This window comes from Carcharhinus amblyrhynchos, chromosome 10 (assembly GCF_965287045.1).
Source record: "Carcharhinus amblyrhynchos chromosome 10, sCarAmb.v2.hapA, whole genome shotgun sequence".
Classification (NCBI taxonomy): domain Eukaryota; kingdom Metazoa; phylum Chordata; class Chondrichthyes; order Carcharhiniformes; family Carcharhinidae; genus Carcharhinus; species Carcharhinus amblyrhynchos.
In genome coordinates, this window is record NC_137333.1 from 79,410,627 (window position 1) to 79,426,715 (window position 16,089).

General features: G+C 40.3%; 1 protein-coding gene across 4 annotated transcripts in view; it reads left to right on the forward strand.

The window, feature by feature from the left end:
- pds5b (PDS5 cohesin associated factor B) overlaps positions 1 to 16,089 on the forward strand; it is a 193,336-nt gene that overhangs the window by 100,045 nt on the left and 77,202 nt on the right. For all 4 annotated transcript variants that reach the window (XM_080197450.1, XM_080197453.1, XM_080197451.1 and 1 more), the window contains one exon: positions 12,797 to 12,891. In XM_080197450.1, coding sequence (XP_080053576.1) covers positions 12,797 to 12,891 — 95 coding nt within the window. The remainder of the gene's footprint in view (positions 1 to 12,796; positions 12,892 to 16,089) is intronic.

Below are 16,089 nucleotides of genomic sequence, written 5' to 3' on the forward strand. Positions count from 1 at the left end.
TCATCTATATGGATTTCAGAAAGGCATTTGACAAAGTCCCTCACGGTAGGCTGGTAGAAAAGGTTAAGGCACATGGGATACAAGGACAGGTAGCTAGGTGGGTCGAAAACTGGCTGGGAAATAGGAGACAGAGAGTAGTTGTCAAGGGGACCTTTTCTGGCTGGAGGCCCGTCACCAGTGGTGTGCCACAGGGCTCAGTACTGGGACCTCTCCTCTTTGTAGTATATATAAACGACTTGGAAGAGGGTGTACATGGTGTGATCAGCAAATTTGCGGATGACACCAAGATGGTAGGATTGGCAGATACTGAGGAGGACTGTCAGGTGACACAGCAGGATAGAAATAGGTTGGTATATTGGGCAGATAGATGGCAGATGGAATTTAATCCTGACAAATGCGAGGTGATGCATTTTGGAAGGAATAATGCAGGGAGGAGTTATGTGATAAAAGGCAGACCGATTAAGAGTATAGAGATACAGAGGGACCCGGGAGTGCAGGTGCACAACTCTCTGAAGGTGTCGACACAGGTAGAGAAGGTTGTGAAGAAAGCTTATAGAATGCTAGCCTTTATAGGAAGGGGTATAGAGTATAAGAGCTGCCGTCTAATGCTTCAGTTGTACAGAACGTTGGTTAGACCGCGTTTGGGGTACTGCATCTGGTTCTGGTCACCTTACTACCGGAAGGACGTGGAGACCCTGGAGAGGGTGCAGAGGAGGTTTACCAGGATGTTGCCTGGCATGGAAGGACTGAGTTACGAGGAAAGGTTGGAGAAACTGGGGCTCTTCTCCTTAGAAAGACAGAGATTAAGGGGGGATATGATAGAGGTATATAAAATACTGAAGGGAATAGAGTAAACAGTGGTAGGCTTTTCCCTAGATTGGGGACAATAACGAGAGGTCACGATCTAAGGGTGAGGGGGGGAGAAGTATAATTTGGATACGAGAGGAAGGTTTTTCACGCAGAGGGTCGTGGGGGTTTGGAACGCGCTACCGATTAGGGTGGTGGAGGCAGGCACGTTGGACTTGTTTAAGGTTTACTTAGACAGACACATGAGCGAAGCAAGGATGGAGGGTTATAGTAGAGGGTATTAAATAAGGTCAGAGCCTCGGGACGACACCAGAAATGTAGTTTTATATGTTAACGTATTGTCTTTTTATTCCACAGGGTCGGTCCACCTTGTTGTCAAACGAGGGGCATGCACACGGTGGGTCGTGCGTGGGCTGCTCTTGGAGGTCCCGGGAGTGGCCTAGTACTTCGTGTCGTTGTGTGTGCTTAATCCTGGACCAGCAGATGGGCACCGCAACAGCTCAATGACTATCACTGCTAGCTGTGCAGATACGTGGATTTGGGCCTGTGTCTGTGGGAGGTTGCGTGGGTTTCCTCCGGGCGCTCCGGTTTCCTCCCACACCCCAAAGTTGTGCTCTTAGGCTGATTGGTGTACCAAATTGACACTATTCTCCCCTGAATCTGGCTACATTAGGGGTTCCACTCACATACACAGGGCGGGGTAGGTGTGGGAAGATGCGGCGGCGCAGGCTCGTTGGGCCGAAGGGCCTGTTTCCTGTGCTGGGATGTTCTTTGTTCTTTGGTCCTATCACCTACATTCACTTCCTCCATCACTGATATCCAGTGGCAGAAAGTGTGTGCCATGTACAAGATTCCCTGCTGCAACTCATGAAGATTCCTTCAACAGCACCTCCTAAACTCATGACTTCTTTCCACCTAGAGGGATGAGAGCAATAGGAACACTACCACTTGCAAGTTTTCCCAGCACCATCCTGATTTGGAACTATAGCACTGTTCCTTCACTGTCACTGGGTCAAAATCGTGGAACCTGATGAGAGAGACCCAAGTGCTCATGATTCCTTCTCATTGTCAACCAAGGGGATTGTGTCCAGGCTGACATTGACAACGTTCAGGATCCTCATGTGCCAACATAAATCAATAAATAAGCCAGGTCTCTTCGTAATTTTCACCAATAACTTTATGGTCACATCTTGGAATTGTGTCTCCCTGATTCAGCATTTTTAAGATAGTGAATGAAGGATGGTAGGGTACCTCTGCTCAAGTGATTTTACCATAAACAGAATATAATTGCAAGACTGCTGCAATATATTTAGGCACTCCTGGGACTGTTTGCATATATGATTCATTACTTTCGTACTTAAGACATCAAATAGACTGATTAATCTTGGATAGTCTTTGCTCAGTTCTTGAGGCTCAAGGGATCCCTCATCTGCCTTTTCTCAGACCTTCATATTAGAAAACACATCCCAAGATTTGGTCTTGGTTTACAAGCAGTGGTGGTGACCTTGGGCTGAACAACATTCTTAAATCTTGTATCTTAAATCTTTGTTTAAAATTAAGGGAAATCAGCCTCTTGAGTTTTAAATTATTGTTTCATTTTGAATTTTTGTGCTGTCTTCTGGAGTAACTGGATCTACAAATAAGTTGAAGGTTATTAGAAGTGGGCAGAAAAACAGAATTCAGGTCACAATCTAATCAGCTGTAGTTGTAGTAAATGGTGGACCAGGTTCAATTGGCTAAAAGGTTCAATTGGCTCCTACTATGTTCCCTTGTAACCATTAAGCAAATGGCAACCTGAAGAGCCATTTGAATAGCTGCTAGTATCAGTGTGACCCTATAAATAATTCTGATCTCCTTCCCTTAAGAGATTATAATTAACCAATTCTTTGCTGACAAATCTAAACAGATTTTTTTGAATTTGACATTAATATTGTCCAGACTGGTTGCCATATTGTTAACTTGGTGATACAGTGCTAAGTCCACTATTTGAATTCACTATTTTTAAGTCCTTGGGCTAGTTGAATAGGATGTATAGACCAATGTATTTTCTATGCAGGTGGATATAGCATGTTACATTTGCATAATGGCTGTCATGTTCAGCCAAATCTGCCATAATATTCTGAGTTCTTTAGCTGTTCACCTTTTAGCATCAAGGTGAGATTGATGCTGCTTATAGTTACAAGTAGAATGTTACTTCCATTTTCACATTTATTATCTCAGAGTCAAATGGGGAACAGAATTTTATAGACAGTGTTTGCTCCCTCCATCTCCTGCCCATGAAGGAAAAATTTAGTAGCATCCTGTTTTGTTTCTGATTTTTCTTTTAAAGTGAGGATGTGAAATACCTGTACACAGAGATAACATAATGGCAGTGGAAGAAAAATGACAGGCACCAGCAAAGCAGAAATAGAAGCTGCATGGATAGTGACTTGTAAAAAAAAAATCGCACTAATAGTTATTGTTACAGGTTATCTATTCTAATTGAGGAGAAGTAGAAGAAAGGGGCAAATTGGGGATAACAGTAAAAAGCACAGAAAAATTATCATAAAGGATTTCAACTGCCCTGAAACTATTTGGCAAGGAGGTCGAGTAGAATTTCTATAATATCTACAAGACTTCTTTCTAACCAGGTGTGCAAGAAGTTTACAAGGAATGATTTGCTACTGGATCTTGCTATTCTGGTCAGCGGGACAGGAGCCGCTGGAGCCCATGCAACTACACTTGGTGTCAGAATGGTAGAATTCTGCCCATCTATTTTTGCTTCTGGAGGAACAGGAAGAGAACCTGTGTTTGGTGGCACTGGAGCAGCAAATGTGGGAGAAACAGAATTTTTCATTGGAGGAGTAGGATCTCTCAGATTATGTGGGCAATCTTGCCAAAGAAAAATTCAAAGTGTCAAAAAAGTCTTCTGGGCAAGTTTGGCAGTGGAATCACCCCCCCCTCCCGCGCGCACGCGCGCGCAACATGAGTAGCTGGCATTGGGACCCTCCGGATGAGTGTCTCCCACCATGTGCAGTTCATCCATCATAGCCCCACACTTTTTGACACCCCGCCCGCGCGCCCAATATGACAACGACACCTGGTCCCTGCTGATAGGGACCACTCGTGATTCTTGTCAGCAAGACTTCTTGCTAATGAAGGGGAATTGTCCATGTGGCTGGAAAACAGCCATGCTGGATGCATTGTGACAACACTAATGGGCACAAAGCTGATCCCACCGCAGAGCAGAGCTGGGGATACAGTGGTCTGATGCGACCTGCCTTTTTGATTTCCCCCCCATTTGTTACGCTAATCGATCGATGCAGGTGGCTGGTAAGATCACACCCTTACTCTCCTATACTCACTATTCAAAAACTGTTCCCAGTGATGCTTGCGCTTTAAGTGTTAGTTCTAACTGGACAATGGAGGAGTTGTATAACAAACATAATTTATATGGGGGTGACTTTTCTCTCATTTTATGCCTCTGTCTTTGGTATTTTGCCAGTTCTTTTCGGGCTTTGAATTAAAGTTTGCCCATTGCCTTTGTGCTTTTAAACCTTGCACCATTACCTTTTCCCTGTAGCCCCGAAAATATTTCTATTTCATAATCTCACTTCCAGTACCGAGTGCCATTCCCCTGCCTTCTCCCCATAATCCTGCGCATTGTTCAATTAATGCTGAAAATAATTGTTTTATACAGGTTCAATATAATTTATTTTTATGCTCTTATTGATAAACCCATGCTGCTGTTTGCTTTATTAGCTGCTCTCAATCTATCCTGCCAATTTGGATGACTTATGCACTCCTGCAGCCATTGTAGAATTGTATCCATTATTTTCTGTTGTCTGCGTTCTTCACTTCACGCTTCTCTACATTATATTTCATTTGCCGTTTCTCTGCCCATTCCAAAAACGTATCTTCTTTTGAAATTTTGCACTTTCGTTCTCGTGGTTCACAATATGGTTAAGCTTTGTATCTGCAAATTTTGAAATTTATGCCTTGTACACTACAGTCGAGGCCATTAACACATATTAGAGCAGTGGCAGTCCTTCACTGACTGCTGGGGACTTCAGCCATAAACCTTCCACCAGTCTGACAAGCAACTGCTGATTTCTATTTTTTTTTGTTTCTAGCTATTCAGTCAATTTCACATCCATGTTGCTTTTGTCATGAGCTTTAACTTTGCTTACAAGCTTATCAGATGTGCTTTGGAAGTCCGTGTGCACCGTGTCAGCAACATTGCCCTAATCAACCCTCTGTTTCCTCATCAAAGAACTCAAGTTACTTCAGTTTAATTTTCCCTTAACAAATGCATTGCTGGCTTTCCTTAATTAACCTACATTTGCCCAAGTGACTATTAATTTTGTCTGGAATTATTGTTTCAAAAACTTTTCCTGCAACCAAGGTTAAATTGATTTGCTGGGCTTAACTTCACACTTTTGTTCAAAAAAAGGGTGTAGTATGTGCAATTCTCCAGTCTTCTGACACCACCGCTTCGCCTAAGGAAGTTTAGCAAATTTTGGCTAGTGCCAGTGCAATTTCCACTCTTTACTTCTTTCCGTATTGTTGGGTGCATTTCATCTGGTCCTGGTGTCTTGTATACTTTCTGTGTAGATTGCCTCCTCTTTCTTCAATTTTTAAACCCTTCTAAGTATTTGAATGGCCTTGTCTTTCACCATGACCTGTGCAGCACCTTCACCCTTGGTGAAGATAGATGCAAATTATTTGTTTCGTCTTTCAGCCACGTCAATCACTTCAATGTGTAAATCTTTGCAGTTCCTAATTTGCCCTGGAAAGATGAAGAAGTCCTGATGAGGAGCATTGTTGTCATGTATTGACAAAAGATCTGGACTTGCCACTCTTAGTCAAATGCTGCCCTGATCCCTGTTAGTCCCAGGATATTGCTATGAATTTCCTCAGTAATGTACTAGGCCCAACTATCTGTGATCTTCGTCAATGACCTTCGATTCATCATAAGGTCAGAAGTGGGCATATCTGCTGAAGATATGCAACATTCAGTATCTTTTGTGACGACGACTCCTGGAACGGTCCATGTCCGTGTTCAATGTTCAAGTTTGTGCTGATAAGTGGCAAGAAATGTTCACATCCTACAAGTGCCAGCGAATGACCAACTCCAACGAAAGAATCCGGCCAGCTCCTCTTTGACTTTCAGTGGCATGGCCATTGCTGAATTGCCCACTATCATCCTGGGGGTTATCATTGACCAGAAACACTGGTGAAACAGGTCAGAGGTTTGTGGCAAGTATCTCACCATCTGACTCCATCTATCATCTGCAGGCCTCCATTGATTTAATACTCTTATCATTTGCCTGGATGAGTGCAGCTGGAGCAATACCCAGGAACCTTGATTTCAAACAGGACAAAGCAGTTCACTTGATCAGCATCTTATCCACCATCTTGAGATTTTTTTCCTGAAAAATATGTGTCATTTACAAGGTACACTGCATCAACTTGCCAAGTTGCTTTTGATATCGGTTTTTAAACCTGTGATCCCTCCCACCTGAAAGTACAAGGGCAGCAGATGCATTGGAATATCACTGCAAGTTCCCATCCTGACCTGCAACAATCCCATTGTTCCTTCACAGCAGAGTCAAAATCTTGGAACTCCCTTCCTGACAGCACTGTGGGTATACTGACATGGGTTGGACTGTAGTAGTTCAAGAAAGTGGCTCAGCACCACCTTTTCGAGGGCAGTTGAAGATGAACAGCAATTGCTGGCATCGTCAACCATGTTCCCATCCCATTAAAGAAAAAAATGTGTACATGTGAGATATCAAAAGGGGAAAGTCCAGTTTGACCAACCTCATTGAATTCTTGAAGCGAGAATAAAAGAAAATTAGGTGATGTAGTCAATGTAATACATTCAGATTTTTGAATGGAAATACATTACCACACATGAGACTGATAAATAACGTCGTAACATAGCACGCAGAGTTAGAGGAAAAGATTAGAGAAACGGCTGACTGCTAGATGAAAAGTAGAGTATTAAGATAAAGGATTGTGATTCAGAATGGCAAAGGGTGAGAAATAAGATCCCACAAGGATCTGTGCTAAGACCATTGTGGTTCATAACTTATGTTAACAATTTAGAGTTTTAAGTCTAAAACAATTTAAATTTGAGGGTGATATCAAATTATTTGGGGGAGCAGTCAATGGGAAAACTGCATCCAATTGAAAGACTTTTTGTAGAAGGGACATCTAAATTGGAAGCGAATTTCAATATAGATAACTGCAAAATTAAAGTTGGCTACAAAAAGAGACCACATTATCTCAGAAAAGGAGGAGAACACTGAAAGGAGACTCAAATTAACGTTGTTGCAGGTTAATGAGGCCAATTTTACTGAAAAGTGGTGAAACAAGCACTGTTTCTAGAGGGAGAGAATTAAAAAGTAGAGAAGTTTTGCGAAGCGTATTATATCTTGGTCAACTTTGGGATTACTTTGTATAGTTCTGGCCACTATTATAACAAGGATCAAGAGCTACAGGCGAGGGCATAAAAATGATTAATTAGAAAGAACAAGCTGGGTCTCGCTTAGCGGTGACCTGAGAGTTTTAATACAGCCGTGACCTGTTTTAATTTTAGGCAGAGTGTTTTCACTTAAGTTAGGGGCTATCAACATAAGATAATCACCAAGAAATCAAATTGGAAATTCAGAACCAACCATTTTACTTAGAACGTGATAAGAATGTGAAACTTGCTACTTCAGGGAGTAATGGAGAATAATGCAGCTGTGTTTAAGGGGAAGCCAGATAAGCATATGTGGGAAAGGAAACAGAGGGCTCCGCTGATAGGTGAAGGATGGGAGGAGATTTGATTCAGCATAGGCACTGGCAAGGACTGGTGTGCTGTATATTCTGTGTAATCAGGTCTGACTGTTGCACCAGTTCTAGACACTTTAAAAACCACTTTTTAAAGGCATTCTGCTTTTCTCCAATAATTGTAGTTGCATTGACAAGTGCATGATTAGTCTAAGAGAAACTGGTAGACTTCGGCTTGAACAAAAATGAAATATTGTAGATGCTGGAAATCTGAAATTAAAATAGGAAATGCTGATGCAACACAACAGGTCAAGTAGCATTTGTGGAGACAGCTAGCACTTTAGGTCAGTGACCTTTGATCACAACTGGAAAATGTTGAAAATGACAGGAAGGATGTGATCGTACTGAAGAGGGTACGGAAGAGATTCAAAAGGATGTTGCTAGGAACGAAGAACTTCAGTTGTGAGGCAAGATTGGATAGTCCGTTAGCTTTCCCTGTTCAAACAGGCGATTGAATTATGAAGGATAAGGTTATGAGGGGCAGAGCGAGAGTAGATAAGAGTGTCTTATTTCTATTTGCAGAAACATTGAAATCCAGGGGAAGAGATTTTAAATAATTGGGAAGAGGAATTATTTCATTCAGTGCATGGTGGGACCTGGAATTTTCTGCCTGGAAGTTACTAGCCTTTCATTGCATTTAAAAAAAAAAAATACTGGTTAGCGACTTTGAATTGATGTAACCTACAGGGCTGTCGTATAATTCTTATGTCGTTTGAGTGGATAAATAGTTTTAGCAGGCAGATCAGTAACAATAAATGCACGTTTGAAAGGCATGAATAAGGGGTTTGAAATCATATTTTGAATACCAAAGATTATAGCAATATGAAATCTATTAGTGTCTCTATGAGGCTGAGTTGATTTTGCCGTTTAGGAGGGAAATGCATGATCAAGTAGAGGGGAAATAAAGTAACGGTACTTGGTTAGGGGATTATAGATAACTGATGTGTGGCTGGAATTGGCACATGCCTGCTCGGAAAGTGAATACATTTCTATTTATACTAATATTGAGCCTTTATTTAAAAAAGTAACCAAACCAGAAAAGGGGGGACACATTTTCATTTTTTTTAATCCAAACCTCATGTTTAATGTAGAGATGGAGCTGTTCCTTGTGTATGGCCAGTTTATTCATGTAGTTTGATATTTTTAGTGTGTAAAAGTAGCTGGACCAGCCATTATGTTGAGAAAAATCTTAATGCTGAATTTGTTGACTCATTTTCAGGATGTTTTTAATCCTCTTCACCCCACCCAGCTCTTTGCCCCTCACAACCAAATCTGCAAAGCTCAATTCTTTATTGTCTAGATAAATACAATAAATTAATCTGATTTGTGGTGAAGATGATGGGTGGTACAATTTTTAATGATCTCTTGGTAGTTTGCTTTGTACATGTAATTAAACTGCAACTAAATAGCTGGGGGTTTTGTGGAGCTGGGGTGGATTGCTCACATTGAGGGGAGGTTTAGAATGTTATTGAGAAAGGACATAAAAACATAGAAAATAGGAATAGGCCGTTCAGCTCTTTGAGCCTGCTCTGCCATTCATTTTGATGGGATCATATTCAATATCCTGATCCTGTCTTTACCTTGCCCATACCCCTTGATTCCTTTAGCCCTTTGAGCTATGTCTATAGAAAGCTGTAGGACAGGACAGCAGTGGAGGAATGATTATGTGTGATTAATAGAGTATGATAGGGAAGGACAGACTGCACCTTTTGGGAATGTAATGTTTATAAAAGATATAATTGATAGCATAAATAGGTATGATATGATAGCCATTGCCAAAACGTGGTTTCAAAGTAACCACAGCTGGGACCTAAATATTGAAGGATATTTGGCACTTTGAAAGGATAGGAAAAAAGGAAAGACACAGTAGTTCTGTTAATAAAGGATGAAGTTAGTACAGTGGTGAGAAAATGATTTTGGCTTAGATCAAATTGTGGAATCTGAGAGGAGGTTTCAAAATAAGCGCAAGGGTAACCCATTGGTGGGAGTAGTTTATGGGCCTTCAACAGTAGCTGCATTGTAGAACAGAATATAAATCAAGAAAAAATGGAGATTGGGAGTGATCTTAATCTTAAAATTCAACAAGGGGTAAAAGGCAGAGGAATTTGAAAAAGGCCTGGAGGAACTTAAAACATCATGATTATTAGAGGAAAAAACTGAGAGGAAAACTAATAGGTCTAAAGACTGATAGTGACTGCATGGATAGTGGATTCTTGGGTTCTAATCTTCTAAATTTGCTAGGGATTCCAGTGGATTGGAAAAACCAAAAGTAATGTCTCTGTTCAGAAAGAGGGAGATGAAGTAGGAGACTGTCAGCCAGACAGCCTAACATCTGTCATTGGAATCCATTATTGAGGAAAAACGTAGCAGGGCTTCAGAAAATCATAGTACAGTCAAACAGAGTTGACATGGTTTCGTGAAAAGGAAATGGTGTTTGACAAATTTCTTAGAATTCTTTGGGGATGTAACGAGCAAGGTGGGTAGATAATGTATTTAGATTTCCAAAATGCATTCAATAAGGTGTGACACAAAATGTGCCCAAGAGCTCATGGTGGTGGGTGTGAAATATTAACAGGGATAGAAGATTAGTTAACAGAATTGGAAATAGTGGGTCATTTTCAGATAGTTGAAATGAAACTAGTAGAGTGCCTCAGGGATCAGTGCTAGAACCTCAACTATTTATGATTTATATTAATGACTTGGCTGAAGGGATACAGTGTATTTTAGCCAACTTTGTAGATGGTGCCAAGATGGGGAGGAATGCAATTTGTGAGGAGGATACAAAGATTTTGCCAAGGGTTGCATAACTGAGTGGGCAGAAATATGGCAGTGGAGTATAATTTGGGGAAATGAGGTTGTCCACTTTGATGTGAAGAGTAGGAAAGCAGAGTATTATTTAAATGGCAAGAGACTACAGAATGCCACTGTACAGAGGGATCTGTATCCTCGTACATGAAAAAAGGTTAGTTTTAGGTATATCAAGCAGTTTGGATTGTAAATTAAATTCTGCCTTTATTTCAAGGTGGATGTAATGTAAATATGGCAATGTCTTGTTTCAGTTGGACAGGGTATTGGCAAGACCACACCTGGAGTACTGCATACAGTTTTGCTGGTCTTGTTTAGGAAGGGATTTATGTTCTCTGAACTGGAAGCAGTTCAGAGAAAGCTTATTCTGTCTATTCCTGTGGGATGAAGGTTTGTATTATGAGGAGTGGTGGAGCAGTTTGGGCCTATTGGAGTTTAGATGAATGAGAGGAGATTTTATTGTAACCTATTAGATCTTTGCAGGAACTTCATAGGGAGGCCCCAACGATTGTTTCTATCATACAGAAAACTAAAGTTAGGAAGGTAACATTTTGAATTAAGTGGTCTGCCGCTTAGGATTGAGAAGAGAAGGATTTTCTTCTGAGGGTCCATAATCTTGAGAATTCTTCTCGAGAGCAGTGGAAGCTAGGTCATTAAATATATTCATGGCTGAATTAGACAGATTTTTCATCTGCAAGAGAGTCAAGAATTATGTGGCTGAGGTAGGTAAATGGAGTCAAGGCTGCAAATAGATCAGCAGTTAATGATTGGTGGTGCAGGTTCAAGGGGACAAGTAGCCTCTGCCTGCTCCTATTTCTTACATTCTGATGGCCCTCCATTAGAATGCTAGTCTTAGCAATTTGACAGAAGACTTGTTTTTTTTCCTAAAATGAGGAATACTTTAAACGGCAAATGGAATTCAATGTTGGCAAGTGCGAGGTGGTCCACTTTGGTAGGAATAATGGTAGGAAGGACTACTACTTACGTGGCGAGAAACTGCAGCAGGCAACGGTGCAGAGGGACCTCGGGGTCCTTGTGCATGAGTCGCAAAAACCCAGCCTGCAGGTGCAGCAGGTGGTCAGGAAGGCTAATGGGATGCTGGCCTTCATCGCAAGGGGGATTGAAAATAAAAGTAGGGAGGTCTTGCTGCAGCTGTATAGGGCACTGGTGAGGCCGCAGCTGGAGTACTGTGTGCAGTTTAGGTCGCCGCACTTACGCAAGGATATTTTGGCCTTGGAGGGAGTGCAGAGGAGGTTTACTAGGCTGATGCCGGAGTTGAGGGGGTTGAACTATGAGGAGAGGCTGAATAAACTAGGGATTGGTATAGGCTAGTGGGTCATTGTTTTTGTAACTGGTCGGCGCAACATCGTGGGCCGAAGGGCCTGTTCTGCGCTGTAATGTTCTATGTTCTATGTTCTATGTACTCGTTAGAGTTTAGAAGAATGAGAGGAGATCTCATTGAGACATATAAGATGATGAACGGGATGGATAGGATAGAGGTGGAGAGACTCTTCTTGCTCAAAGGACAGTAGGACTAGGGGGCACAGCCTCAAGATAAAGTGGGGGGGGGGGGGGTGGTTTAGAACGGAGTTGAGGAGGAACTTCTTCACTCAAAGGGTGGTGAATCTCTGGAATTCTCTGCCCGTTGAAGTGGTGGAGGCTGCCTCACTAGATATTTTTAAGACGCGGGTTGATGGGTTTTTGATAAGCGAGGGGATTAAGGGTTATGGGGAGAGGGTGGGAATGTGGAACTGAGACACGACAGATCAGCCATGATCTTACTGAATGGCGGGGCAGGCTCGAAGGGCTGGATGGCCTACTCCTGCTCCTATTTCTTATGTTCTTATGAATATAAAGGCATTGACTTAATTTCATATTTTGGTGTTTGAAGGAGTTTGCGGTGAATTGGTTGGCCATGGAAACAATTCTTGAATCAACTGGAAGAATTTGATGAGTTAAATAATGTTTTCCTGTTCCTAGTTATTTTCTGTATTCAACCATGGAGTCTACCAGTGTCTTCCTTTCCTTGTCTTCTTTCAGATTTGCAAGAGTATTTCTGTGATAAAAAGCAAGAATGCAAATTTCTAAATATCAAATATATTAGCTGAAGCACTTGTTGCTAACTGGGCATCCATACCTATATAAAAGGGAATTTGTGATAGATGTTCCAGTTGGTAATGAGAGAGTTGCAGTCAATTGTTGTGAAACTTTGCCAAAACAATCCTTTTCCGATCTAATTCCAGTGGCTCCGGTGGGTGACTTGAAAATATTACCTGATGTCATAAAGATGTTCATTTAAATAGATGTTCCATTTAATAAATTCAGTTTCTATCCTTCCCATTATTACTGCAATTCTTCCTTGTAGATTCAATGACATCCATGTTCCTATCCGCCTTGAATGTGTAAAGTTTGCGAGTCACTGCCTTGTGAACCATCCAGATTTAGCTAAAGACCTTACTGGTAAGTATTTAGTTGACTTTCGTTTATAAATAATTTATTGTTTTGTTGACTAATAGTTGAATATATAACTTCACTTTTCTTGTTTTAGTTTCTGTTATGCTGTCATACTAATAGGGAGACTGAATCTTCTGATATTGGGTAACAATATAACATTTAATGAGCTTTAAAACATGAAGCAAAATAATATATTGACTTGTAATTGAACTTAACATGGTTAATTGCATATATACTGAAATGGAATGCATTCCAAAAATTAGCAAAATGAAATGAGTTTGATGTACAACTGTTACTAACACAAATAAGTAACAGGAAGTTGCATTTATAGTATATTATCATTTTAATGTAAAATGAACCTCCAGGTAGATGACGTGAGGTAACCGTGGCATGGAAATTGACCCAAAATAAGGAGACATTAGGGTTAGATAAATGGGTGATCAGGTGAGCTTTAAAGGATAAGCGAACAACAGATGGCTATATCAGGGACTTTGAGAACATAGGAGCAAGGCCTTGGTAGTTGAAGGGAAAACTTCAAAATAAGCTAAAACGGTGAGTTCTGCAGTGATTATAAGTCCGTAAGTGATTACGGAGATGGGGAGGCCATAGAGACGTATGAATACACGAATGGCCATTTTAAATTGTTTGGTAGTTGCCAAAATGGGAGCAATTGTAACAGGATTGCTGAATAGACATGACTCAGTTCCAATGGGCTACAGATAGCAGAATGAAAGGTAATTGATGGAGAATTAAGAGTAATATTGGTGTCATTTCTTCTGTAACTTATGAGGATTGTGCCAGAAAATGGGCAGAGATAGGCTGTGTCACCGAGGTGGAGGTAGTAGTCTTTGCAGAGGAAATAATGTACAATCAGGAGCTCGTAGGTCAAGCAGTCAGTTTTGCAGGCAGTCTGGTTAAGCATGAGATGGTGATTGGGAAGGACGATAGAATCGACAACAAGCATGTAGAATTTGTGGTGGTGCTGTACCCATGAATATTGTGTTCCTAATATTTAATTGGGTAAAATTGGTATACAGAAATTAATGAGCTGCAATTAAATGAACTGGAAACCTAGGCAGTGCAACAATAGAGAAGCATTGGTATGAAAGAACTTGGTGATCCACCTGTGTGTGGAAGTTGATTGAGTGCCTATCATGATGTTGAGTCATTGCAAATGAATGAGGAGAGCACTTGAGATACAATATTGGGGAATTTTGAAGGTGATAATGTGGGGATGGGGAAAACAGTCTTACTCAAGATGGTTTGATTGGTTAAAATTCAACAACGGAAGCATGTGAGGGCAGTTCTGTCGAGCTGGACAGTGCAGTCAAAATATTGCAACAATGTTGTGGTTGGCCAAATAACCAGCTGTAAAAGCAATTTAGGAGAACGGGAGTGGAACACACACACCATGGTTCGGCAATGTCGTTTGTGATTTGGATTGGTGCTGTTTCAGTGCTATAGCAGTGGTCGACTGGGAGAGATTCAAATATAGAACTGTGGAAAGGATGGACATGACTTTGGATGATGACCGTGTGAAAGTGCCAAGTTATGTCTTCAGGGAATTTAATAGATTGTTCAAACAGCTGGTCCTAATTTTATTAAGGATCTTGGTGAAACAAAATTTTGATTATTCTTTCCAATACTAAAGTTCCTAGTCTTCAAAAGGACAGGATTCTTCTGCGCAAAAGCTTCTAGGTTGAACAACATGCATGATTTGTGATCTTAATTATGAAGAGAGACTGTCAGAACTGAATTGGGCTTTGCTTGAGAGAAAGATAATCTGAGGCCTTAAAGGACTGCAAGACATCAATAATGTTGAAACAAAAATAGAAAGTACTGCAAAATCTCAGTAGGTCTGACAACAGCTATGGAGATAGAATAGAGCCAATGGTTCAAGTCTGGATCCAGACTCCACATTAATTCTATTCTCTCTCCACTGACAGAGCTGCTGAAATTTTACACCATTTTCTGATTTTGTTTCACATTCCAGTATCCACAGTATTTTGCCTTTATCAACAATGTTGATTTTTTAAAAAAATTTGGTCTGTGATGGTGAGGCTGGAATGTACAAGTGCAAAATTGAATCTACTTTGAGGAGGATGATGCAATTTTCTGTGATTTGGGAAAATTCAAAATTTAATTTGTAGCTGAATTGGTTAATTCTTCAGCTTAAAAAAAATTGCATAAATACAATCCCTTTGAAAATAGGGTTAAAAGTTTGTAAAGGTATATATGAACAAAGATATTAAAGATTTCCACAGACGTTTAAGGGTCCTTTGCAGCTTGAATCAAGGAAACTTCTTGTGTTGATGTGGAGTATGAATAAGTATTTTGGAGTTTAGTTTGGGATCGGGGGAAGAAGTTCCACAGAACATTCCCTAAGGAAATTAAGACCAGGCCATTTGCTTCCACAGACCACAAAATGTAGCCCATTGTGAATTCAAGCAATCTATTAAGAAGAAATTTTTTATTTCACAAGGTATGATTATTTCAAGATGCTACTAATTTTTGAGGTTTTAGTAATTGGAGACAATGCAATCGATGAACATTAAGTTTATTGCATCACGAAACATGGTGAGAACTGTTTGTGTATTTATAAATATTCTTATAATGAAACTAGAACAATTCTCATCTTCTGCCTTAAATCAACATGAGCAGGAAGATTGCAAGCTATTTTGCACCTCCATGCTGTGCTGCTATAACGTTCAACAAACAAGACAAAATGCAGTTTGAAAGATCTGATATTGCCAGTAGCTTGAAATCACAAATATTTTTATAACATACTTCATGGAAATTTTGATTTTCAACTTTGAAAATTTTCATTTGTGTCACTATTAACGCTGTAATGAAGTCACTGTGAAAATCTGTTAGTCGTCACACTCCGGCACCTTTTTGGATACATTGAGGGAGAATTTAGCATTGTTAATGCACCTAACTTGCTGTTTGCATGGTGAAAGCCAAGTGACTTGAATACTTTATTGAAGCTGGATTTTTAAAATTTTGATCAATTACAAGTCCTTAGAGTCAGAGGTTGTTGCATAATTTTTTTCAGCTCAAGTTTCAGTATTTTTGTAATGGTTTAATTTACAATTTCATGCTTTTTGGAAAGAATATTTATATTATTTGTTACATATGCACCTGTGACTCAGATATAATCCGTAACACAAGTTGCAATTGAACAGACGGAAACCAGAACACATT